This window comes from Eriocheir sinensis, chromosome 10 (assembly GCF_024679095.1).
Source record: "Eriocheir sinensis breed Jianghai 21 chromosome 10, ASM2467909v1, whole genome shotgun sequence".
NCBI lineage: Eukaryota > Metazoa > Arthropoda > Malacostraca > Decapoda > Varunidae > Eriocheir > Eriocheir sinensis.
This window is the reverse complement of record NC_066518.1, coordinates 11,477,465-11,505,242: the sequence shown is the minus strand read 5'-3', so window position 1 is coordinate 11,505,242 and position 27,778 is coordinate 11,477,465. Positions and strand designations below refer to the sequence as shown.

General features: G+C 43.7%; 1 protein-coding gene across 1 annotated transcript in view; it reads left to right on the top strand.

Annotated features, from left to right (window-relative positions):
• LOC126996592 (uncharacterized) overlaps positions 1 to 27,114 on the top strand; it is a gene marked incomplete at its 5' end in the record, with an annotated part of 35,888 nt that extends 8,774 nt beyond the window's left edge. The window contains 8 exons of the mRNA XM_050857198.1: positions 1 to 28; positions 4,773 to 4,881; positions 8,049 to 8,276; positions 11,135 to 11,355; positions 20,425 to 20,685; positions 21,642 to 21,754; positions 23,904 to 24,006; positions 24,675 to 27,114. The exon at positions 1 to 28 is cut by the window's left edge and continues 160 nt beyond it. Coding sequence (XP_050713155.1) covers positions 1 to 28; positions 4,773 to 4,881; positions 8,049 to 8,276; positions 11,135 to 11,355; positions 20,425 to 20,685; positions 21,642 to 21,754; positions 23,904 to 24,006; positions 24,675 to 24,839 — 1,228 coding nt within the window. The remainder of the gene's footprint in view (positions 29 to 4,772; positions 4,882 to 8,048; positions 8,277 to 11,134; positions 11,356 to 20,424; positions 20,686 to 21,641; positions 21,755 to 23,903; positions 24,007 to 24,674) is intronic.
• Positions 27,115 to 27,778: the final 664 nt, after the last annotated feature.

Genomic DNA, 27,778 nt, shown 5'->3' with positions numbered 1-27,778 from the left:
CCACCAGAACCCCAACTCCGTGTGGAAGGTGAGGCGGGAGTGTCAAGGGGGAAGGAGAAGGTCTGCAAGGCACTAATGTATATAGAATCATATAGATAGAAATGTGAGGAATGTTTGTGTCTCAACGTAAGCTCTGTGTGGTGTCACCGTGTTTAGGCGAGGTCAGGTTCTATCTAGATGATCCTATATACATTAGTGCCTTATGGATTTACATAGATTTACATAGATATTCAGGCCACTCAGATCCTATGGTCAAGACTAAGTGGTGTGTTCTTCAACCTATGTGAAATTATGTCAAATCCAATGCCACCAAAACTTTTCATTTCTACTTTGGTAAATATTAAGCTAAAGGAAGTGTTTGTTCAGGAGAAAAGAGAGAGAGAGAGAGAGAGAGAGAGAGAGAGAGAGAGAGAGAGAGAGAGAGAGAGAGAGAGAGAGAGAGAGAGAGAGAGAGAGAGAGAGAGAGAGAGAGAGAGAGAGAGAGAGAGAGTATAAAAAAAAAGAATAATGTGGGGGCGAGGGGAGAGTTTGTGTGTCTGTGAGTGTGTGTCTGTATGAAAAAAAGAAAATAATAGTATCAATCAGAGCCAATTCACGGATTCAATTGCGACGACCCAAACACACACACACACACACACACACACACACACACACACACACACACACACACACACACACACACACACACGTCGTTGGTGGTGGTTTTAAGGGAAACAATCTGGGATGAGCGCAAAGCCGGGACACACATTTTTTTTTTTTTTAGTGTGTGTATGGGATTGAAAACACCTCACGTCACCACCCAATTTACTCTTATAATTAACTGTGTACATGGATGGTGTGCTGCGGGGGGGAGGGGAGGGGAGGGGAGAGGAGAGGGAGAAGAGACGAGAGAATGAAGGGGAGGGGAGAGAGGGAGAGAGAGAGTAGACCAAAAAAAGAGAAATGGAAGAGAAAAAAAATAGACCAAATAGTAAAGAGAAATAAGAGAATAAGAGAAAAGAAGGAATCGAAAGAACAAAAGAGAGGAGGAGAAGAAAAGAGAGAATTGGAAGAGAGAGAAAATATGAGACGAGATAGTAAAGGGAAATGAGAGGATAAGAGAACAGGTGAGCATTGAAAAGAGTAGAGATGGGAGGGGGAGAAGAGACGAGAAGAGAGAATTGGGAGAGAGAAAAAAAAGAGGAGAGGAGGGGGTAAATGAGAGGATAAGAGAACAGGAGAAAATCGAAAGGAGGAAAGAAAAGAGGAGGAAAGACGAGAGGGGAGGAATGTGGGAGAGAAAACAAGACGATAATAGGAGAGAAGGGGAGGGGGAAATGCGAGGATAGGAGAACAGACTTGAAAGGATAGAGGAGAGATGACAGAAGGGGAAGAAACAGGAGTGAAGAGAAGAGATGAGGATAGAGGAGACGGCAGGACAGTGTAGAACAGGATTGGAAAAGCCCAGGAAGGAGAGAAACGGAGAGGAAAGGAGAGAAAGGGAGAACAGAGCAGTGCATAAGAACAGGGTGGAGTAAAGAGGAAATAGAACACAATAACACGGAGAGGAAGTATTAGAAAGAATGAAAAGAAAAAAAGATATACAGGACAGATGAAAGAAAGGCAAGGTAAAAACAGAGAGCGGAGGGTATGAAATCAAAGGAGGGGGAAACTTAGGGGAGCAAAGGAGGGGAGAAGGGGAAAGAATGATGTTAATGAACGATTTCTGGAACGGGAACTAAGTGGGAACGTTTCTGGTGAACTTTCCGTGTGACTAACGAGGAATGAAGGCTAGTGGTAGGCTCTTTAGGATACCAAGGGGACCAGGGGCAAGGAGGGGGGGGGGGGGGAGTTGGATGCATGGATGAAAACATAACAAAGCTCTACGCTCTCTAGGGAACCGGGTGGGAGGAGAGGCAAGGGGCAGATGGAGGGCGAAGGATAGGGAAGCATGGATGAAAACATAACAAAAACTAGTGGTAGACTCTTTGGGATACAGAGCGAGCAGGGGTAAGGAAGGTGCGGGGTGGGGTTGAAACACGACAAAGCTAATGGTAGGTTCTGGGGGGACTGACTGTGGGAAGTAAAGGCATGTAAGAGGCGGGGATGCTATATAGGGGTATTGGCTCTTTAGGGGACCAGGGGTAGCAGAGGGCAGGGACACGGGACAGGGCGGGGCGGAGCGGGGCGGAGGGGAGACGCACAGATAAAAACATAACTAGTCTGACAAAAAATAAAATGGTGGGCTGAGCGACTAATGCAAACCTGGCTTTTTTTTTATTATATACATCACGTCCACGTTAACTATCCCGCTCCTGTGATGCAATTAAGGGATTTGCTATTATGGTGGCAACGTAATGACCTGTGTGTGTGTGTGTGTGTGTGTGTGTGTGTGTGTGTGTGTGTGTGTGTGTGTGTGTGTGTGTGTGTGTGTGTGTGTGTGTGTGTGTGTGTGTGTGTGTGTGTGTGTGTGTTATCTCCCATAATGCACAAACATACATGTACAGTTAAAAAAAAGTCCCCGTTTCCCTTTGTGTCCTTCCCCAGAGCCTAAATGCAAGCCTTTTGATGGACAATATGGGTCCAATAGTAGCCATAACGCGCATATTATCTATTCCCCGACGCACAATGGCATTATGCAGACCGCTGGATGGACGATATCAGGGTAGCTAATACCACTCCGCGGCCGTAGAGGAAAAATTTACGACGGACCGCGAACCATGTTATTTTTCTTCCCTCTTTGTTTATCGGGACCAACTGTTACTTTTACGATTTCTTTTACGATTACTTTCAAGATTACTTTTATGAATACTTTTACTATTACTTTTATGATTACTTTCACGATTACTTTCACGATTACTTTCACGATTACTTTTACGATTACTTTTACGATTACTTTTACGATTTCTTTTACGATTACTTTCAAGATTACTTTTACGAATACTTTTACTATTACTTTATTTTAATTAGTTACTTTAATTTTTACGATTCACTATTACGATTTACTCTTGCGATTTACTCTTACGTTTTACTTTTACGATTTACTTTTGCGATGTACTTTTACGAATTACTCTTCAGATTTACTTTTACGATTTTAGTTGCTTGGTTTACGACGCCGCTTTCAAAATTAAGGATTCAAGTCTCTCGGCAGTTCCCGTGATGAAGAATAGTGCTTTACTGTATAATAAACCAATAAAGACTAGCCCCCCAAAAAAGACCAAAAAAAAAAAAAATCCACTAAAATCACCCTCCTAATCATCGGGGCACCTTTTACTTATACGATGGCGTTTTAGAATTTAAGGATTCATGTCTTCCGGCAGTTCCCGTGATGAAGAATAGCGCTTCCCCGTATAATAAAGCAATAATGACAAGCGCTTAAAACAACAGAAAAATCCACTTACTAAAATTACCCTTCGCTATAAAAGCAGAAACATCGACTGATTCACATTAGGTTAATAACTTTTGCATTCCCAGCCAGGGAGTGTTTGTAATGGTATTGGGACGAAGGGTTTTTGCTACAGCTGACTACGTGTGCCTGTGTGTGTGTGTGTGTGTGTGTGTGTGTGTGTGTGTGTGCCCCATTTCCATTTCCATTTCCATTCTCATTCATTCCAGCTGTTTGCTTATATTTGAATACACTGGACATGCTCTGGACGTCAATTGGGGTCATCAGTGCAAATTGGGTAGAGAGTTATATGCCTAGTTTTATTTTTTATGACTTTTTCCTGCTACGCTAATCATCCTCTTCCTACTCCTCCTACCCCTTTTCCGACCCGACCTCCTCCTTTTTCTCCCTCTCCTCTCTTTGTTCCTTTTCTTCCTTCTTCATTATCTATTCTTTTCTTTCCTCTTACTCCTCTCTTCCTTTTCTTCTTCTTCTTCTTCTTCTAATTTTTCTTCTGCTTCTTTTTCCTTTTCTTCTTCTTCTTCGGACGCTAAAACGGAGGTCGATGATGGGTAACGAAATATATGTTCTTAATGCTGGTATTACATCTAAAGTTTATTTGGGGACTGGCAATTTAATGTGTATAAGTAATGGTGTTGATGTTGTCGTTGATGTAGTGTGAGAGGTGTGCGTGTGTGTGCATGCGTGTGTGTGTGTGCCGTGGCGTGGCGCTGTATTATATATCTCACCGCCCCATGACGTCGCGTGCAAGAGAAATTGGCGCGGAAATCACAAAGACAAACACGGATGCTCACTAACAGGGGTCCTGCAGTTCACTAATTCACGCCAAAGACTGCTATCAAATCCCCGCTGACGCTTTTATAGTTCACACCTCGTAAAAGCCTCGAGGTCACACAATGTACAAGGCGAAGATGAAACACAGACAATTTTTTTATAGCAATAGAACAACGAACAACACGAACAGTAGGTGTAATTTCTCCTCCATAAAACACCAAACAAAACGAACAATACTGGACTTTTCTTTCTCTTCCTTCTCAGACAACCGTTTTATCACTTCCTGATCCTCAATGGCCCGTTCTTTCTTCCTCTTTTATTGTCAGTCACGACCATTCATATTTCGGGCAACTTCTCTATAAAATACCTCATAAACCAAAGACGACCTGACTCTCTTTTCCTTTTCAAGCGACTTTCTATTACCTCCTGACTCCTAGACGCCTGTGCTTTCTTTCTTTACCACACTCAGTCACGACCATCCATGTCAGGTGCAACTTTTCCTGCTTCATACCCTCATGACACAAAGAGCACCTGCACTATTTTCCTTCTCCCTCAGGCAACTCTTCAATACCTCATAATGTTCACGTGCTTGTGCTTCCTCTCTTCCCCGCAGTCCGTCATGAGCATCCACATCTTCAACATCGACCGCTCGGACATCGGCGACTACCACTGCGTCGCCAAGAACGAGCTCTCCGTCACCCGCGGCCTTGTCAAGCTTTACGGTGAGTGGGAGGACTGGTGAATGAAAAGAGCTAAGTTCGCCGCACACCAAACTTAGCCCCCTCCCCAGCCCCCTATTGCATAACTATGAAAGTTGATCAGTTGGATGAAAGGATATTAGAGTTAGGAGTCAAAGTTACCTTGGAGGGTGGGTGAGGGAGGGGGCGGGGCTTCTGAACCAGTTTATCGTGTACGGTGACTATAGTAAACATAGTAAATATAACCAAGAAAGTCATTAAGAAACTAGAAAAGGGTGGAGGGTAAATGACGAAGAATTCCAAACGCAGAAATGACGTTAATAATGGAGATGCTTTTCGATGCAAGTTATCATAGTAAACATAACCGATAAAGTTACTAAGAAACTAGAAAAAGGGTGGAGGGTTTATGACGGACGAACCTACATGCAGAAATGACGTTAATAATGGAGGTGCTTTTCGATGCAAGGTATCATAGTAAACATAACCGATAAAGTTACTAAGAGACTAGAAAAAGGGTGGAGGGTTTATAACGGACGAACCTACATGCAGAAAGGACGTTAATAATTGAGGTGCTTTTCAATATAAACAATTTGAACGACAACCAAGAAATGAAATCTGGAGAAGAGGAAAATAAACAAGAAAAGGTGGAACAAACGATGCCTTTTATTCTTTTCTTTTGTTGTTGTTGTTGTTTTTCGTATTCTTCTCTGTTCTTTCCTCCTCAAAATTCTTACGACAACATTACGTACACTAGTTATATAGGATTCCCCCCACACGCATCACAAATAATAAGTCTTTTCAAGCATCAGTTTTCCAGGTATTACGATCACCTCAGGCATGCTTATATGTACGTCTATATTCACAACAGTGCAGTCAGTCAGTCAGTCAGTCAGTCAGATGCTATGCGAAACAAAACAGAAAAATACATATAAATAAAAGGAATGGACCATGTCGAATCGAACCCTTTCATCAGCCCTATCTTTAGTGAACGAGTCTGCCAGGTATTGACTTCCGGGGGGATAAACAGACAAACCTAGCGCAGAAATGGCCAATTTGTCACAAAGCGCTGCACAAAAGCCCTAATCCCCGAGCCAGCCGGTGTGTGCGTGCGTGTGTGTGTGAGTGCGGAGCCTACGGGAACGTGCGCTGTCGGAATTTTTACCTTTTAATACTCCGCGGACTTTAAATCGCTTCGTTGTGTATGCAAGCTAAATGGGGTTTCCAATACTGCCGTCCTCTCTTGCGCGGCTGCTGCTGGTGCTGTCTTTTAATGCTATAACGTAATCACAATACCTACAAACGACGGTGCGGTTTTTAAGAAGATAACAATAGGAGGCGTTGAGAGGGATAGGATGGTTTGGGGGCTTGTTTGTCCTCTCATCGTTAGTTATATGTTTTTTTGTCTTTTAAAACTATAACGTAATAACAGTACATACGACGGTGCGGTTTTTAATAAGATAACAATAGGAGGCGTTGAGAAAGCTAGGATGGTCTGGGGGTTTGTTTGTCCTCTCATTGTTGCTTATATGTTTTTTTGTCTTTTCAAACTATAACGGAGTAACAGTACATACGACGGTGCGGTTTTTAATAAGATAACAATAGGAGGCGTTGAGCAGGATAAAGCAATAGTCGAGAATGGTTTTGAGGTTTGTTTACTCGCTCATCGTTCACCTTTATTTCTTCATATTTTAATTCTATAACGTAATAACAATACATAGGACGGTGCAGTTTTTAATAAGATAACAATGAGGCGTTATGAAGGATAAGATAATGGGAGAGGAAAGTTTGTTTGTTTGTCTGCTCGCCCATTGTTCACCATTTTTCCTTTATGCCCTAATCTCTTCGTAAAGGGGGTATGCCATATATTTATTTTCTTTTTACTTGTATAGCTGGAGGCAACGCAGGAGATTAAATGCGTGCAGGGAGGGAGAGAGCGGATACATGTTCCTCCTGTGTGAAGTTAAAAAAATAAAAATAACGAGGGAAATACTGTAAATCCACTACCAGTCAGTTTAGTGATTTTTGTTACTCCTCTCGTGGATGCCTCTTCCTACATTTGCGGAGGAGTTGTGCGGTGAAGGATTACAATGTGTGTGTGCCTTATTGAGTCAAAGATCTAGCGATAGTAAATATACGGTTAATCAAGAGAAACATAATGACCATTGGATAAAATATTTGATTCGTCTAGTAAAAAAAACTCTTCCTTATACTCTTTTACAATGTTCAGATTACTTTATTGAAACAGCACAGTCATTTAACTTTTCGTCTCTTTCCTTATAATCTTTCAGTGTAGAATCGCCTTTTCACTCTTCGCTCTTCTCCATAAATCATAAAATCCATGTCATTTTACGTCACATCCAATCCCAATATTTCTTACGCCTTTTATCCGTTCATTTCCGTCCTTTTTTATCTAAATTTACACACACCTTGTTCTTTATTGTCTTTTCTACCTCTCCTTTCTTTAATAAACATACGTCTATTGATATCCCTCCACCCTCAACGTCATTCTACTCCAAAACATATCTCTGTTGCGTCTTTTCCCGTTCATTTCCTTCATCTTTATCCAAATTTGCACACGCCTTCTTCTTTATAGTCTTTTATACCTCTCCTTTCCTTAATAACCTTACGTCCATTACTAACCCTCCCCAATCCCTCCTTCCTTCCCCCTCTAATTTAGATAACCACTGCCCATTACCCTGCCCATAATTATTCCACGTCCATTCTCATTATTCACGCTAACCATCTCTTCCCCGTCCCCTCTCCGTGCAAAGAATCACCCCTCACTCTTCCCCCTAATTCATAATAACCAGTCACTTAACCACCTTTAATTGTTTCGTCCCTTCCTTCGACTACTCACCCCCTGTTTGTTGCTTATCATTTCTCCTTCCCATCCCCGTGCACTAAAATCACCCCTCACGGTTCCCCATCTTGTCCTTAAGTTCTTATAACTCACATACCCTCAGTCCATTCTAGTCACTATCCTATTCTCTGCTCGCGTCCTTTGCTGCCATATTCCCCATCTCACCCCAACCCCAACAGTGCACAAATATCATCGCTCACGCTTCCCCATAATTCCCATTAGTCAATTTAGTCACTCTCCTTCCTATTCTCTTATTCATCCGCCCACGCCCTTTGCACACCTTCCATGCTCACCGTCTTACCCTCTCCCCGTTTTCTCTCTCAAAACCCAGAAATCGACCCCAACCTGCACCACCCGTCCACCGGCTCCGACGACAGCCTCACCTTCGGCCCCGACCCGCCCAGCTTCACCGACCTCTTCGACCTGTGTCCGCCGGTGGCCGAGTGTGACGAGTGCCCCAAGATGCCGAAGTGTGCGGAGGGTCGCGGCGCGCTCTTCGGCCTCAGCGTGGAGCAGTATGGCAACTCCACCTACCCGGGCTTCCGCAACAGATCATCAGGTGAGTCCAGGTGACATTGTACGTATTGAAATAACGATTGTGGCATCAGGTGAGTGTGGTTATTACAGTTATTAAACGAATTGAATATATTTGTAATTACGGGTTTTACAATATATAACAACTATAGGATTTCAGGTGAGTGCTGCTGTGATTAAAGGTCTTACAATTACACCTATACACCACTGCCATCTATATAACAACAATTACAATGACTGCATTAAAGAAAAATTAACTGCGGCCACTATGAATACAACAACGACGGAAACTGTCAAACACGAAGTATACAACCACTATTGCAATACATGTTACTCTGAACGACTATCAAGTCAACTAAGACCACGCAGCTCTAATCAATCCAGAAGAGAGTGCGTGCTGCCTCTCTCCCTGATAACCCGCCTCGTCCAAGACACGAACTCCCGACATCGCGGAGACAAGGCGACAATTTGGCCTCGTTAATAATAGTTCCAGTGAGTTAAATACAAAATAAGTCACAACCTTATGTCACGAAAGATAAAAACGTATTATCAGGATATTTCCATTTCTTACTCTAAACCAGCAAAGCAGTCACGTCTGTGTGAAGCAGCTCGTGGCAATAATAATAACATACTTCGTAACATATGACAAGAAAAAGTAGACTGATATTTTCTGCGAGTCCAGTGAGCGGAAGAAAATATGTTTGTATTTCTTATTTTCATATTTGTCTTAATAACTAATTTACTTGGTTCTAAATTTTTGCTCTTGAGTATTTTTGCATTCGTTCATTCATTTATTAATTTATGAAACAGACAACATTTTCATATAAAAATATCACAACTTTTTAGGAAACATTTTTTTTTCACTTCCAGTTCAACAATTAAATGTGAATGTCGAAATGCCAACCAACGCGGATGAATGATGACGGCAAATATCTGAATATATGAATCTCACCAGACTTGCATTACACGGCATGTTTAAATCCATCGTCCTGAAGTAGTGAGTATAGCCATGTGATTCCCTTTTTAAAGAACTGCGGGAGACTCAAATTAAAGATCATTTGTCAAGATGGAAACGCAGTGACCTTCGAGAGCTGAGCCAGAGAGCCGCTGGGAAGATAGACGATTCAGTAGAAAGTTATAATTTCTCTCGAGGCTTCCAGGCCCAAAGAAAACAGTCCAGAGCGTCCTCCTCGCAGCTCAACTTTATGCGGAAGAAAAACAACCAGCTGCGAACCTTTTACTCGTCGAGGGAAAAAAAATGAATATCGAAAAGGGACGAAAAAACTAACTAGCGAAAAATGAAGTAGAGGAGAATGAGACAGAATCACAACGGAGAAGGAAAACCCGAGTAAAAATATAACACCAATAAGGAGGTCTCAAAAGAAGGAGAGAAAAATTATTTACTAGCAACAGTTTACCTCATCTGCCGCCGCTAATTAACTGAACGCGAAAACAGTGGCAGGTAATGACTCCTTTACACCCCCAATTAGACCCACACTTACTCGTAGTTGGGGGAAGAGTGCACGCCTCCAATTATCAGGCCATTCTTGGAACAGCCTGGCCCGCGCGGCGCTCTGGCTGCACCGGTTCATTAGGCGAAGCAACCGTGTGTGTGTGCCCGGCGTGAGCACGAAGCTACGTCTGACATCACTTGGGGAGGCAATTCTGTACTCCATGTGTCGTGTTGATAGCGTACGTTTGACTGTAGGGGGGGGAAGGAGGGGAGGTGGTTGTGTGTGTGTGAGTGGGGGGGGGGTTGTGTGTGTGTGCGTGTGTGTGTAAAGACCATTCCCCCTCTACCTATACTATCGTTTCACTGTGGATCTGTCAAGCTTAATCCCTGTGGCTGATCCTTAATATCAATAAAAATCTAAAGAGCCGGTGGGCCAAAGGCTGATACGAACATACTACAGATAAAGGCTCGGTCCTCTCTACGCCACACCCTCGTACTGGAGTCCTGCGTAGCTCCCATAACAGCACTGCATCTCCCTGGCCTCCTCAACCACGTCCTGCATTATACTACCGATAAAGGCTCACTCCTCGATCCGCCACATACCCATATTAGACTCCTGCGTAGCTCCCATAACGGCATTGCATCTCCCTGGTCTCAGCATCCGCGTCCAGCCAATCCCTCCAAGCTGAATCCCTCCGTCCGGATTCTGATGGGTTCTCTATTCTGGCCGTCATTCCCCCGCGAGTAATGGCCCACAGACGCCCCGCAATAACGCCGCCTCGACGCACTGAAGCAGCGTCTCCTCCGAGGAACATTTGAGGTCCGTAATTCGATGAGGAAACGACACCCAAGAGCAAAGACGGATTCCAAAGAAGCCTGTCGTAAATCAATAACTCCGTTCCCCTCCATTGCCGGGGTGGAATGGATCACTCGCTGACGAAATTTAGCAGCCATTTAATAGTTTTAAAATTTGAGCTTTGATGTGCTATTAATTTACTGAAGAAACAGAAGACTGGGAGATAAAGGGACATAAAAACGAAAAGAGAAGAGAAGTAAAAGCTGAACTAAAACAAGGTAATAAAGACCGGAGCAGAAGAGGAAATAAATAAAGAAAGAATGAGAAATTTTATGATTAAGTAAATGTTCTGCTTAAAATTCAAAAGTAAACACGTGGAAGATTTGGAGACGAAATAATATACTGACCTAACCACAAAGAATAATAGTGTGTGTGTGTGTGGGTGGGTGGGGGGGGGGGAAGCTCAATAAAATGCGGATAAAGAAAAGAGTGTAATGGAAGAAACAAATATGAAGAGTAACATTAATAAACCCTACAAATAAAAACAAAAACAAAAAAGAGATAGAGTAAAGAGTACGTAGATATTTGTTAGTAGGTCTTAATCCTTGCCTTCCCTGCCCACCCACCCCTTCAGACTGCATGCTGGCGGCGGTGGGCAAGGCCGTCTACATCCGCCACACCGAGTCCATGTACGGGTCGTGGATGCGTGACCCCCACCCGCACGACCCTCAGCGGGAGCCTCGCTTCTGGACCACCGACCCCGCGGACCCCACCCGCCTCAGCGAGTTCAACGACAAGAACCGCTACAGAAAGGGACAGCCCAACAAGAACTACACGCTGCCCTTCCCTTTTGTGGTGAGTACTCGCTGTCACGCCTCTCTCTCTGCATGTTTCTTTCCCAGTCAGTCAACCAATTTTTATTTTCTTTTGGTTCTTTTCCACTATAGGGTCAAGGGTTAATGTGACGGAGATGAGCATAGAGGCCACGCGCAGCTATATCGTATGCCCTCAACTTTACAGCCATCTATATAGACAGACAGGCCAACACAAGTAAAAATAAAAACAGACAGGCAAAAGCTAAAACAGGCAGGCTGACAAACATAGACAGACACAATGACAAAAACACAGACGGACAGGTAAACAGATAGATATAGATACAGGCATTAGTGGAACCCATGAACTATATAACCCTGAGACTCCATCTTCTACAATCACACTCAGCTGACGCCGCAAGATGTGCTTCAACAGGAACTTGGGAGGAGGAGAAGGAGAAGGAGGAGGAGGAGGAGGAGGAGGAGGAGGAGGAAGAGTGATGGATGGGAGGAAGACAAATGAGAGGTTGATATGTGGCAGGAGAGACGGACGGATGAATGGAGAATGAAATCAGTCAAAACGATGGAAATTGAAACGGAGGTGAAAGGATTCTTGCCATCAGATTTCTTACTCCTTTTCTTTCCTTCTCTTCCCCCTTCTTCTACTCTACCTCTTTTTCCTTTCCCTCTTCTCCCAGGCTCTCTTCTTCTTCTCCCACTGCTTCTGTTCCCCTTCTCCCACCTCTACCTCAACCTCTTTTCCCCCCTCCTCTTCTTCTCACTTCTCCTGTTTCTCTTCTCCCACCTCCTCTTCCTCTTTAAACACCTCCTCCGCCTCTTCTTCTTCTTCTCCTTCTTATTCTGCTTCCTCCCCCTCTTCCTCCTCCTCCTCCTCTTCTTTTTCTTCCTTTCCACCTCAATCTTTCCACAGCTGTCAGCCCCGCCAAGACCTTCAGATGACGCAGCATTCAAGACATCATAAATTTTCTAATTCTTCGGCAAACAATTTAAATCAACTTTGAAATCTTAGCGGCGAATCGTCAGAAAGCCAAATCGTTCCTGCCGCCGCAAAAGGAATGATTCACGGCGGCCAAAAACGCTTTCTATGATTTTTTTTTTTTTTTTTGAGTGGGTGAATATTTTTAAGACCTTTCCCAATACCCTTGAAGACTTGGGAGGAGGAGGAAGTTAAGGTCCGCTGGTTTCTTTTTCTCTTCTTTCTCCTTGCCCATTATGGTCTCTCTCTCTCTCTCTCTCTCTCTCTCTCTCTCTCTCTCTCTCTCTCTCTCTCTCTCTTCTCTTCCCCTTCCCCTTCCCCTTCCCCTTCCTTTCCTTTCCTTTCTTTTCCTTTCCATTCCTTTCCTTTCCTTTCCTTTCCTTTCCTTTCCTTTCTATTCCTTTCCTTTCCTTTCCTTTCCCTTCCCTTCCTTTCCATTTCATTTCATTTCCTTCCTTTCCTTTTCTCTTCTCTTCTCTTCTCTTCTCTTCTCTTCTCTCTCTCTCTCTCTAGACACCGTGGTTGTACAGTTCACGCCTCTGCGCCATAATCCTGCTCCCCGAATCCCTTCTCCTAAGCATCTTACATTACCTCCCTCTCCAACGCCCACCCTCACCCGGCCACCTACCCGCCCTCTCACCCACCTCACCTACTCTCACACATTGGCACTTTTAGCGAATGTTTGGGCATTATTATCGGAGCGCTTTTGTTTACTCTGGTGTTGACATGCTCCTAACCTGTCTGTGGCCTTAACACTTTTTTTCAGTCTTATATCAACGGCACTAAACCAATAACGTCATGTGAGACCATTTGTGTTGTTGTTGCTTCCTCGCATACCTTGCACAACTCCATCCCACTCCTACACACATTAATAAAATACAATGCGTGATTCTAGACGGTTTCCGCTGTTTTAAGCAATTTTATTTATATCATTACTATTTCGTGGCGTTTTATTTCTCGATCATAAATTCCCTGCGGATTCACGGCTGCCACTGAGCTGTGACCCGGCCAGCTAAGCTCAAGGGCATTAGTTAAAGCTCGCGACAAACCAAGCCGTGCTCCCCAATGATCTATTTGGCAGCCGTCCGCAAAATACGAACATGCGTCTGATTTTCATTTTCTGATAAAGACATTCGTGTAGGGTATATTGTGGTAACTTAGACATCACCGCAAAATCTGGCTTATACAGCAATGGACTTTAAACAGCTGTATACTTAAAAGGGTGTAAGGAGACAGAAATTAACCCGGTTCGAATAGCACACTACCATAACTCAGATAACGTTTGTCCGGCGGGCGACAATTTTTCATATAACAACGCGTGCCGGCGGCCCACCACCGTGATCATGGCGGTCCGCAGCACGCCACCTGTCCCGGCCAGCAGCGGCACTACATCCAATTACTCGCCGCGGCAGTATTTCCAACTCGTAACACAAAGCCGCTGTAAATTCGCACCCGAGCCGTCGTATTGCGCCTCCTCAACTCAAGAAACCTTTTGTAGCCGCTCCCTCGCCGCTCACCAAGGCCCCGTGGTGAAGAGAAGCGATTCTTGACCTCGACAACCGGAAGAGCTCAAGGTCTTAGGAATTGTAAGGATCTTACGAAATAACGAAATGCCAGATTTCTTCATAATTGTGCCTGAACGTCGAGGTTTTATAAGTGCGTGTTTTCTTGCTCCGATCACTAATCCTCAATAAGAGTGAGGAGCAACAGAGGAAACGCATTTTATAGACGTTTCAACAATGCCAGGATTCCGTTACATTTCGGGCTCCTCGTCTGTCCGCCGATCTTGACTGGCACAGGGCATCACTCTCACTCCCGCCTACTAATCTCTGGAGCCCGTCCCTCGGCCTTCGTCATTTCCTTAGTTCTATTATTATAAAATACACTATCACGGAAGCAAAACATTTCACTTTAAGTTGACAAAAATATCTTTCTCTTTAGCATAAACATATAACGACAAATGAAAGGACGAACAAACTTAACATCCTCGAAAAAAGAAAAGCTAAAGCTGCTGCATATGACAAATTACTAGCGCTAAAAAATGGTACTTCATAACAACGTGTAACAGACATGTACTGGCTACTGAAAACCTGATATGGGAGGGTCTTAACTAAAGTGCCTCCAGGTATCATCAAAGACTAAGCCATGCTCCTCTTCACCTAACAACTTACTATGTACAATCAAGCTAAGCAGATATAATACCCTTGCTACCCTTACTACGACTATTGCCCGGGTGGGAAATAGTCGTAGCAAAGGGAAAGAAATAATAAGAGGAAATTGGACGTGCAAAACCACATTCCACCTCCTGCTGCTGCTCCTCATCCGGGCGTGAAGAGGCACTCCCGGAACGCCCTAATCTCGACCCGCGCCACTCATTCCTTCCGACGCCCTCGCGAAAATTAACGTGGGAGGAATGATCGCGGAAAATCTGTCTGTCTGTCTGTCTGTCTGTCTGTCTGTCTGCCTCTCTTCTCTTCCCTTCCCTTCCCTTCCCTTTCCTTCCCTTTCCATCCCTTTCCTTTCCTTACATTTCATTTCCACACTACCCTTATCCTCTCCTCTCCTCTCCTCTCTCTCTCTCTCTCTCTCTCTCTCTCTCTCTCTCTCTCTCTCTCTCTCTCTCTCTCTCTCTCTCTCTCGTCATTCATACATGGCTTGATCCTTAACCGATCTATGACCAAAGCCGGGACTCAAGCCCGTTTCAACCCCACCCCCCTTTTACCGCTTGCTGAAAAGGGGGACAGTAACCGTGTGTATGAATGTGTGTGTGTGTGTGTGTGTGTGTGTGTGTGTGTGCGCCCTGTTCATTAGTGGGCATATTTTCCGTGATTTATTCATGACGCGTGTAATAACCTTTTTGCTTCGTTCCCTGGACCGTAAATCTTTGACGTGCTGCCCACAAAATATTTCATCAACCCTGAAAATTAAAGGGACGGGATTTGTCACATAGCCCGAACCGTGTGTCTGTCCGTCTGTCTATCTATGTGAGTCTATCTATTTGTCTATTTGTCTGTCTGAGTTTGCCTGTGTGTTTATGTCTGCTTGTGTCTGTCTGTCTGCATGTATCTACGACTGCCTGTTTGTCTAAGTCTCCCTGCATGTTTATTTGTTTGTCTGAACCTGCCTGTGTGTGTGTGTGTGTGTGTGTGTGTGTGTGTGTGTGTGTGTGTGTGTGTGTGTGTGTGTGTGTGCAAGTATGTATGCCTGCTTGTTTGTCTGCATGTGTTCCCCGTTTTTTTGGTTTGGTTTGTTTTTTGTGTGTAATAATAAGAGTTGCATTTTGGGCCAGAAACAACAAGCAACACCAAAAACAACATCAATAACAGCAATAAAACAAACCAATGGCACTCAGTTAAGGTAAAGGTGTCCATAAAAAGGGATGTGTGTGTGTGTGTGTGTGTGTGTGTGTGTGTGTGTGTGTTCCTGACTTGCTACGTGATTACCAATGCGCATTCATTTTCATTTTCGGGTACACGACTATTACTCTCTTTTATGTATCCATGTATCCTTCCCCTCCCCTTCACTTCCCTATGCCTATTCACCTACATACCTATCCCATGCGTCAGCCTCTTTACCCGTCATTCACAAAACATGGCCCCATATTCTCAATCATTTCGGGGCTTACACACCTAAACATTAGATAAGGGTTTGGTAGAGGTCGTGTTAGTATCTCCATGGGTAGCTTCATGCGTCTAGTGATAGTCAGACATGGCCTCTGCACCATGAACGTGAAAAACACTTATGAGAACGCGGCTGGTCTCCTTTGTGTTCTTTGGAAATCGTTGTTGTGAGAGCAGAAAGCGCCTGAGAAGTTCCAGAGTTGCCAAATTATCGTACTCAAAACATCGCATTTACCAGTTCCAGGCCCAAAACTTTCCTACCCACACAGATAACGAAATTCCAGTTAAAGTTCTCGTTAAAAGCATTACTTACCGGAAAATACGATGTGCTGAGTGCCTGAATACGATAATTTGGTAACCCTGCTGAGAACACAGGTAGAGGTAGTGGGTAAATCCATGGGTATTGCTATTTGAGCCACCATGAGCGTGAGAATATTGATGTAGAACCTGACTAATCTCCTTTGTGGCCTTTGGAAATCGTTGTGAGAGCCGAAAGCGTCTGAGTGTTGGTTTGACAAGGCTTCTGGACCATGAACGTAAAAAACATTAATGAGTATACACGACTAGTTTCCCTTGTGCCCTTTGGATATCGTTGTTCTGAGAGCCTGAGTGTTGGTTTGACAAGGCTTCTGGACCATGAACGTAAAAACATTAATGAGTACACGACTAGTTTCCCTTGTGCCCTTTGGAAATCGTTGTTGTGAGAGCCTGAGTGTTGGTTTGACAAGGCTTCTGGACCATGAACGTAAAAAAACATAACGAGTACACGACCAATTCCCCTTGTGCCCTTTGGATATCGTTGTTGTGAGAGCCTGAGTGTTGGTTTGACAAGGCTTCTGGACCATGAACGTAAAGTGTGAGAGCCTGAGTGTTGGTTTGACAAGGCTTCTGGACCATGAACGTAAAAAAACATAACGAGTACACGACCAATTCCCCTTGTGCCCTTTGGATATCGTTGTTGTGAGAGCCTGAGTGTTGGTTTGACAAGGCTTCTGGACCATGAACGTAAAAAACATTAATGAGTATACACGACTAGTTTCCCTTGTGCCCTTTGGATATCGTTTATCGTTGTTGTGAGAGCCGAAAGCGCCTGAGAACACGAACCATAACCAGAATTCCGCGTGATGAGGGAACTGTCGCCCTCGAGCGCTTCATTATGGCGGCAATCTCAGCACGAGTAGGCTCCAGGGGTCACGGTCACCTGTGCATGCGTACCTGAGTTAATTAAGCGGCTAAGGATGGCTCTGACATGTGCCGCACGCGTCCTTTCCCTGGCAGGCTGAGTACGGAGCCGCAATACCGCTTCGACCGCCGCCACTAAATTTGCATCCTCCGGCGCGGAACAAGGTATTTACAGGTACAGGTATAAGAGGTACAGGTATGAGCTACACGTATAAAAGGTATAAGAGACCCAGGTATAAAAGGTAAAAACATCGGTCCAAATTTGCATCCCCCAGCGTGGAACAAGATAATTACAGGTACGGGTATAAGGCAGGGGTATAAAGGTACAGGTATAAGGTACAGGTATAAGAGGTAAAGGTATAAAAATCAGCAATATATGGGTCCAATAGTGTCGTTGTAAAGGTCGGTTTCACGTACAACGAGCAATTACATCAAGACTTAGTACCTTATAGATTTACCTTCTCATTTGTCGCCATTTCTTAATAGCAAAGGAAGCAGCTCAAGGGCAAAAATATATAAGATAAAAAAAAGCCCGCTAGCACCGCTCCAATAAAAGAGTAGAGTGACGAAAAGAGAGGTCAATTTCAGATGGAGAGGAGTCTTAATGATAAGTGTCAAGGAAGGCAATTAGATTAAAATATGTTAATTACCTATCTTTTGAGCAGCGATGTCTGGTGGTGGTGGTGGTGGTGCCGTTGGTGTTGGTCATGATCGTGGTGGTACTCGTGTTTGTGGTGTGGTGGTGTTCGCTGCAGGGAGGGAGTCAGCTCACTGTGCCTCGTTGTAAAGTGATGGCCCGACGACCGACTTGCAAGACCCTACGTGACCCCCCCCCCCGTCTCAAACGTTTCCTCTTGACCTATATCGCTTTGTATCGCTTCGTAGGTCCTCCTCCTCTTGATCCACTCTTTTGCTTAATCACACACTTCACTTATCTCTTGCATTTCTCTGTTTATCTTTTCTCGTTAAGATGCACGCTAACACTATAATTTTGGTAACTTATTTCTTTACGTTCTTGCTCGATACACACTTCTTTTCTATCCTTTTCCTTGGCCCACTCGAGTTTGTGTCCCCTTTTCTCTCAACACTGCATTAGTAACACTTTTAGTTCGATAATTAGTTTTGTTCAATCTCCTTTCTGTCTCCATACAACTTTAACATCATCTGCTACGTCTGTCCGCGCCTGTCACCGGTACCTGTCGAAGAGAATGGATGAATTAGAGTCTCCATACAACTTTACCATCATCTGCTACGTCTGTCCGCGCCTGTCACCGATACCTGTCGAAGAGAATGGATGAATTAGAGTCTCCATACAACTTTACCATCATCTGCTACGTCTGTCCACGCCTGTCACCGATACCTGTCGAAGAGAATGGATGAATTAGAGGAAAAACTAAAACTAAAGAGCGAACAAACAAAGAAAAATAAGTGAACTAAAAATAAGAACGTTTTTTATAGCATTAGTGATCGATTTTCAGGTACATACTACATATAAAAGTGTTATGGAGTCCCTCGCACCTGTTGGAGAGAATGGATCAAACAAACAATAAACTAAAACTAAATAACGGACAAACAAAATATTAACTGAAATAACAATGATACAGTATTTTTGTAGCATCAGTGTTTGATTTTCAGGCATTACAAAGAGAAATATGATGGAGTCCCGTGTCGCATTAGCGGGTTATTCTATACAAGTTAACCAGTTCCATGGGTTTCGATTCAATTTACTGTCCATATAAAATCAATGCTGCGAGTTGAAAGGAAAAATAGATAAATAAACTATATGTGTGCGCGAGAGCAGAATCAAAATGTGAATCTGACCTTTTATATCTTTACTTAGTAGCATCACAGTAGCAGAACCTTGCAGTCATACACCATTAGGGCCAAGAAAGCTTCGTCTTGAGGGTCGGCACAAAACAGACGGTACAGACCAAACACCATAAAGCAAATAATATAAAACCGGTACAACACAAAAATGAAATTGGTATAAAACAGAAGGCCAAAACAATAAAGAACAGACGGAATAGAACGAAACAAAACGGTAGAAAACAGATGGTCTAGAACTGCATAAAACAAAGTTAAAATAAAATATATATAAAAAAAATTGACGGTATAAAAACGGTATGAAACAGATGGTATAAAAAGAAGTAAGACGGTATAAGACTAAGGGTATAAAATAGAATCAAACGGTATAAACTAACGGTAAAAAGCGGAGTATAAAACTAACGGTATAAAACAGGTCTATATAAAACAAGTATAGTAAAACATATGGTGGTGTATGTTAGTGAATTCAGTAAGAGAAGTGTGAAGTACTACGCTTCTAAATACAGAACGTTTCTCTCTCTGGTCCCGAATGCGATAAACGGACGATTAATTGATGTTTTTGTCCATGATGAGGCGCATTATTATTCATTCATTTTGAAGCATTTATTTTAGTGCGCTGATGAATTATAATGTTTTGCGGGTTGGATATACGATACTGTTTATTTAACTTAGCGTTGGAGAATAAAACACCTGTGACGAGAGCAAGGTATGTTTTTTCTTTGGTTGTTGTTACGTTTTATTACTCATTTTTAAACATCTACCATGGGTAAGATTTAGGGCCTGTTTGACAGTCCACCCCAGAGTCATTGTAAGCGCCTAAACTAAACTATATTCTCCACAATGATCCGTTATTTCCACCCAATACCATGATACTAAAGAAATTCACTGTGTGGTCTCCGAAAATTTCCTCCTTTTTCTATCAACGCCAAACACTATATACAAGAAATTTTCGCCGTATTTTGTGTTTGGTTGGGGAGCTTACAAACTTGCTGTACTGGAGTGTAAAGACTGGCCCTTAGCGTCTTTTTTTTTTTTTTTTTTTTCCAAGACTGTCCCTCCTTCAGTTCCTTTCTCTATGCTCTCCACAGATATTTTTTCAAGCCAGACCAAGAGTGTTTATTCAGACTGGACGACCCTGACCCCTCCAATGTACCAGACACGTACTAGTGATGCTGAAGATGATATTGAAGATGTGATGCTGATGAAGATGATGATGATAAGGAGGAGGAGGAGGAGCAGAAAACAGAAATACTGTTGAAGATAGTGATTAAGATACCCTTATTAACATTATACAGACCTACATGATAATTTTATAGGCATCAATTTGAGTTAAAGGTAAAGTTGAGGGCACACACTATAGCTACGCATGGCCACAGTGCTCATCTTCGTCACATCATCATTAATTTTAAGTCTTTCAACTCCCACTCACACCAATGCACATCTCATTCCTCAACCAATAAACTAAAAAAACACTTCTTTCTATCCTCAGGGCAACTCCCACGTGGTGTACAACGGCTCCTTCTACTACCAATACATGGGCCACCAAAGGATCATACGCTACGACCTACTGACGGGCGCCACCATCGACGTTGACGTGCCGGAAGTGGCGACGGCCGGGGAGAACTACCTGTACCGCGTCAGCCGAGACTACATCGACTTCAACACCGACGACAACGGGCTATGGGCGATCTACGGCCTGCCAGAAAACAACAATACGATAGTGATGAAGCTGGAGCCGTGGTCTTTGAAGGTGAGGAAGCCGGGGATGGAGTTAATGGGTGATAATGGCAAAAAGTAGTGTGGCGTAGTGATCAAGATGAGTAGAGTAGAGTAATTGAAGAAGAAAATGAGTGAATAAGCAGGGAGAAGTTCGTGAGGATACAAAGCGATAGAAGTCAAAAGAAGAAGAGAAGGGGGAGCATAGGAATGAAAAGGCTGAGTGCCATAGATATGTGAGAGAGAGGAAGGGGGTTAGATACGGGGAAAAGGGTAACAAGAGAAATAGGAGAGGTAAGAAAAGAACGAAACGAGAGAACAGGGAAAGATGAAAAGATAAAGTGCCATAGAAACATGAGAGAGAAAGGGAGTGGGAAGATACGAGGAAAAGGGTTACAGAGAAAAGGGAGAGGTAAGAATGTAGCGAAACGAGAGAACAGGAAAAGATGAAGAGTGAACAGAGATAGGAAGACGAGTGTAGGGGAGAAGGAAAGAGAGAAGGGAGGAAAGACAGGCATGAGAGAAAGAGGTCAAGTGGTGAAAGAGGGAGAAGCAGTGACAATCAAGTGTATGAGGCTGAGAGAGAGAGAGAGAGAGAGAGAGAGAGAGAGAGAGAGAGAGAGAGAGAGAGAGAGAGAGAGAGAGAGAGAGAGAGAGAGAGAGAGAGAGAGACAGACAGACAGACAGACAGACAGACAGACAGAAACACACACACACACACACACACACACACACACACACACACACACACACACACACACACACACACACACACACACACCTTATACTTCCTTTTCTCATCAACCAAAAAAAATCACCTCAGTCACTGACTACATAAAACCCACACAACCAATAAGCCAACAACAACAACAACAACAACGAACTGACCTTAGATAAAAAAAAATAAACCTCTAAACTAACACCATTTTCTCTCCCTCTCCCCCCCCCTCTACCACCCACCCACCCCCTCGCCACCTGGTGCTGCCGCAGGTGGAGTACAGCTGGAACATTCCCCTGAGCCACAAGAAGTTCGGCGAGCTCTTCATCACGTGCGGGGTGTTGTATGCCATCGACAGCGCCACGGAGCGGGACACCAAAATCAGGTAATGGACGGAGCGGACGTGCGGGGAATGGAGAGAGGTTCGCTAGGACTTAGGGGAGACGCTGTGGCTTCTTGGTACAGACGTGATACAAACTGAGATGTGGAGTACGGGGATGCCACTTCGAACCTAGAAGAAGGAAGTAGTGATAGGAGGAAGTGGGAGTTCTTGACACTAATTACTGAGGTACATGAACGGGGTGACACTTATAACGTAAAAGAAGTAAGGGAAGGAATAGTGAAAAGTGGACTACTGGGGAAGCCACTTATAACCAAAAAGTGAGGGAATAGATTACTGAGAAACATGAACGGGGTGACACTTATAACGTAAAAGAAGTAAGGGAAGGAATAGTGAAAAGTGAGGTTTCTTGGGACAGATCATACTGAGATGCGGACTACTGGGGAAGCCACTTATAACCTAGAAGTGAGGGAATAGATAGGGGAAGTGGAGGCTATTTTCCTTTCTACAGTAAAGGAGGCAGCTCAAGGGCAGAAGACAAAAACAGCAACTAAAAGGCCCGCTAGACACTGCTCCGGCAAAAGAAAAGAGAACGAGAGGCCAGGAGAGATGATACTAATTTTTGGATGCATGTACGGGGTGCCACTTAGACCCAGAAGAAGAGAAGTGGTGAGGGAAGTGATAGGGGCAAGTGGGGGTGCATACTCTGACTACGGTGCTTTTAAACTACAGGGGCAGGGCAAGAGGAGGGAACGACCACGGTAGCTGAAAGTAACATACACATCTCTTTAACAACTATACGTCACCAGCAGCTGTCCCGGTAGAGAAATAAGACGAGAAAAAGATAGTATAAAACGTAACATCACGACTCTTTGATTTACAAGGTGGCTGAAGGTAACATACTCACCTCTTTAATATCTACGCCACCAGCTGTTGTACCGGTTGTGAAATAAGACACGTAAAAGATAACATAAGGAGTAATATCACACCTACTTGATTTATATTTCGTTGCCGGGGGAATAGCAACAAAATTGGGCGTGAAAGAGTGGTGAGTGTTCACGCCCGAGGCCGCACGTGACCTGGAGCGCGATGAGGAGCTGCCTACGTGTTCCGGGAGCCGCGGGTCGACTTTTCTACGAGTACTCATAATTATAAAGTTATAGGGGAGGCGGGGACACCCTCAGGGGACCCATAACTCAGAGGAGGCAAATTAAGTCGAGAGGCAACACATACCCGAGTAAGGAGTCCTCCACTCGACCCACTCTGCCTCCCTCCCGCCCGCCCGCCTAGCCGACCAGCAAACAAAAGACTATCGCACGGCACACGTATTCCTCAATGAAAAAATGGTCCACTTCGTTAGTAAAGACAAAGCATTAATTAAGATGAGGAAGGCGGCCCGTCTAGCCCGTACGGAGGCGCCGGCGGTGCTCAACAAGGCTGTAATTACGGCTGCTTCGTTCCGCGGCCCATCAGGTAACGTAACAAATCCCCGCCGGACGGTCTACCTGGCGCTGGCACTCGATAGGCAGGCAATTACGCAGAATGAACGGCAAAGGTAAAGCAATGCCGAGTCGTAAACATCCACGCGCGCATCTGTATAGAATTAGCAAAAATATATTACACGATACCTATTTCCTTTGACTACTATAAAAAAAATTGTGTGTGTATACCGTAAACGTGCCATTCAATTTCGTTAACAACACAAACATATTCGGTATTTTAGTTAACTCGATGCTACACCGTTGGATTTTTAATTTATTACAAAGGCTTCAGGTTTTACTTGATTTGATTAGGGTGTAAAGTCCTGCACTGATCTGCATTTGCCGATCCTCTATACTATACGCGAAAAAATCTATCAAAGCACTTAGCAGCAAGCGAGTTATTGAAGTTAAAAGGACTGACGTTTCCGATACCTTGACCTGCAATTAACTTTTTTTCTTTCAATTACTTGTGATCTTTCAATGACCAACAAGCACACATTTCCTTTGAATATATAAGTTCTCATATCTCTTACGCAGCTGTCAGGCACGCAAGCTTACAAAAAACACTATTCCTGTTGCTTATATATAACTCTACAAAGGGGTTTCGGGTTGCCAGAATCCATACTATTATTTTCCAGCTTGTATTCGTCATTACCAAAGCGAGACATGCAGTTTACGGTTTTCTCTCACCCCTTTCGTCCCTCCCTCGACAGGTTCGCCTTCGACCTTTACCGCAAGAGGCTGCTGGACGTTGATCTGAGCTTCACCAACCCCTTCAGAATGACAACCATGCTGGGCTACAACTACAACACGAAGGTAAGCACGGGGGAGCGAATCGTATTTGTGTTAGCTGAGAGGGAAAAGGGTTGTGAGCAGCGTTTGGGGGATAGAAGAGACATACCGACGAGTCTTTGTTTTGCTGTAGAAAATACCTATTAATGTCACTTAACAGCCAGCGAATATAGCATACAATGACGTAAATATCAATTAGAGCTAGTTTGTAAAGATAGCACGTCACTTAGGCCATCCATGAAGATATACTATGATTCCTTGAACCACTAGAATAGGTAAAAAAATAAAAAAAAAATAAAAAAAACATTCATCACGTTTATGTAGAATAAGGTCAAAGCTTATCAACAACATCATATCGCATAGGCCCATATTCTCAAACATTTCTGGGCTTACACACTCACATTTGGTCTTTTCGTAGAGGTTGTGTTAGTATTTCCATGGGTAGTTTTATGAGCCTAGTGAAAAGTTTGACAAGGCTTCTGCATCATGAATGTGAAAAACACCAATGAGAACCCGAATCCCCTTTATGGCCTTTCCAAATATTTGTTGTGAGAGCCAAAAGCGCCTGAGAATACGGGCCATACAACTTTCACCTCGATGATTCACACTAGCTAACCCACGATGCCTCTCGTCTAACACCCCCACCTTTGCCATCCCCCACCTCACATCGCCCTCCTCTTCCCCTCTCGCAGGAGATCTACTCGTGGGACAACGGCAACCAGCTCACCTACCCTGTCAAAGTGATCGACATCGGCTACAACACCCCCGACGAGGAGCGCGGCCCGCCGAAGGCACAGCACTTCACGTCAGCAGACCAGGACGTGCACATCAACCCCCTCTCCTCCAGATACAGCTAGCACGAGGCCAGACCCGCGCCCCTCCTCACCTGAAGCCCCCGAACTCGACTCATGACCCGTCTAGACCCATCACGACCACAACCACAACTAAGACCACGATCATCACCCAACGAAGATCTCCAAGGATTGCCAAGGACGAGGAGAGATGTGTATGTTCATTTGGTTTTACAGTAAAGGAAGCAGTTTAAGTTCAAAAACAGATAAAAACAAAAAAAGAATGCCCACTAAGCACTACTCCTATACAAGAAACTAGAAATGAGTGGCCAGAAGAGAGGTCAGTTTCGGGTGGAGAGGTGTCCTGCACTCCCTTGAAGATAAAGACCTTTAAATTCACTATGCACGTCACCGCTGCTTAAAGAGTCTGTTAACGTTTGTAATTGTTGCCAACCCTCTCACACCATGGTATCTATCAAGTACATCGTCGCTTAGTTCTGTTGTCTGTTCCGACCAATCTGATGAGTAAGCTTCAAATAATCCAAGTGTTATTCGGTATGACTGGTTATTGTGACAGATCAAGCAATGCACCGACCACTCCCTAACGCGTGGTGTTCATCTAATTCTAAGGGGAGGGAAGGTATGGTCAAACAGGCTGACTATGAAAAGAATGCACCTCTTCCCTCACTCTGTCAGGAAAATGATACTACGATGCTATTTTACCTGAAACAATCTTGTGGTTCCCAATATCATATCGCTGTAAGTCGCTCCAGTTAAAAGAACCAACAACATGATAAGACACATCAACGTCACTCGGATTGCTTGATGCTATAATTTTCTTTCTTCACGTAGACGCCGGCATCATATAAGGAGAAAAATCGGAGGCACCAGCTTTGGAAACATCATTGTGAGCCCATAGACTGTCCCTGAGAGCGCTAGAATCCATCGCGCCGTGGTCTGAGGCATCATATAAAGAGAAAAAAACAGAAGGCACCAGCTCTGAAAATATCATTGTGAGCCTATAGACTGTCCCTGATGGCGATAGGATCGATCACGCCGGGTTTAAGGGCACAGTGGTTATCTGACGTGCTTCCTCGTGACCTTTCAAACACTAACAGCCTGGAGGGAGTAGGGGCGAAAGGAAGAAGGATTCCTCGCCTAAATGTGTGTACGGTGTTAACAGATAGTCTCCACAGCAAGAAGAGGAGGAAGCGGTAAAGACGGAGACTATAAACGAGAGGAAGAGATTTTAGAGAAAGTCTGAAGAAAAGAACAAAATGTAAATGAAAAGGAAGACGGGAAGGAAGTAGTTGAAAAGACAAAGATCAGTAAGGAAGAAGAAATGGAGTAAAAGGAGGTAAAAGAACGTAAAGAAGAGGCTGAGGGGAGAGAAAAGGAGAGGAGAGGAAAGGAGAGGAGAGGAGAGGAAGAAGTGATTTAGAAGAAAAATAAGAAAGGAAGTGGAGACAAGACGTTAGGGAAAGCAATATCTATCGCAGACCATGAATACGGCCGACACTGGATAATCTTCAATGCTTCCTTTAGATAATAGCGACACTAATGCCTCCCGGGAGTTCACGTCCCACCCTTTCCTTGGTCAGTATTTGCAAACCGCCCCCCAACGCCAACACGACTCCGTTTAATTACTGGTTCTGCGAAAATATGAATCAGCGTCCAAACGAGCCAAAAAAATAAGTCATTATGTTATTAAAAAAAGTTAGTATATACAAAAATTATCTGACAGTAATTTGGAGGTAATCACGATTTTTTTGTACATTTATAATTATCTATTTGGTGCTTCTGTTTATAGCATCGCAGACAAAACACGCACAAACAGAGATAAACAGACAGGTAGATAGAAATAGATAGACAGCTATAGGTACAGATTTATCGCTTGCCAAACTGATTAATTAATTTTTTAGGCGCAAAAGAAACACTGACTGGCTTTCTGGTGTTATTCTGATACAACACAGAAAGAAACCGTGACAGAAAAAGAAGACAAGCCGAGGTAGTAATGGGGTAAGAATACGAGAAAAATACAACAAAATACAGGAAGACAAGGAAGAAAAAAGTTTCCTCACAAAACAAGTTACAGGTTAGGGAAGTATAGAAGAAAATGAAAGAATAAAAGAAGAATACAGGAATACAAGGATGAAAAAAGTATCCACACTAAACATCTTACAAAGACTACACGAGCAGTACAAGAACACAATGATACAAGGAAGAAAAACAGCCACCACACGAAACAAGTCACATAATATTAGGGAAGAAAATCACAATACAAGAACAATACAAAAAGAATACAGGAATACGAGAAAGAAAAACAGTCCCCCACACGAAACATATTACAATTTTCCATAAAGACCCAGCTGGTAGTAATGACTTTCGCTATTGAGTTACCTTGCAAAAATAATAAATAAAAACCTTTGTGATTTATATTAACCTCAAGATTTAATACGATACACACACCCGTTGAGAGATATACAACCACCCCTGAATGAATAAGTCAATGCTCCAGGGCTTGTATATAGATAAGAACCACTCCTAAATCAAGATGGCCAAACAGACAATGCCAACACCCAAAGTTACCAGATGAATTGATGGCTGGAGAATATTACGATGTGGACTTTGCCGAGGCCATATATGCACACCTTTCATTATGAGGAACCTTACGTGTTTCATCAATGGGTTATCGAGACTCGGGGAGGTGCGAGATGGAGTCAAATGTAAACGAATTCTGAATTTACATGTTATCAGCTGAGTGGAGGAGGTGGCGGCGGTGATGGCGGAAACCTACATCACTTTGATTAAAACTGCGATTTATAGATATACAGTGAACACATACACACGCAAACAAATACATACACACATGTAAATACAATATTACATGCACACAGGCCAGCCATGTTATTCACTTTAGCAAATTGGATAGCGCCGCTGCCATTGCCATGAACACAGCGGGCCAGAGAGCGTGATACTATATATAGTACAGCCCCCGACACCCT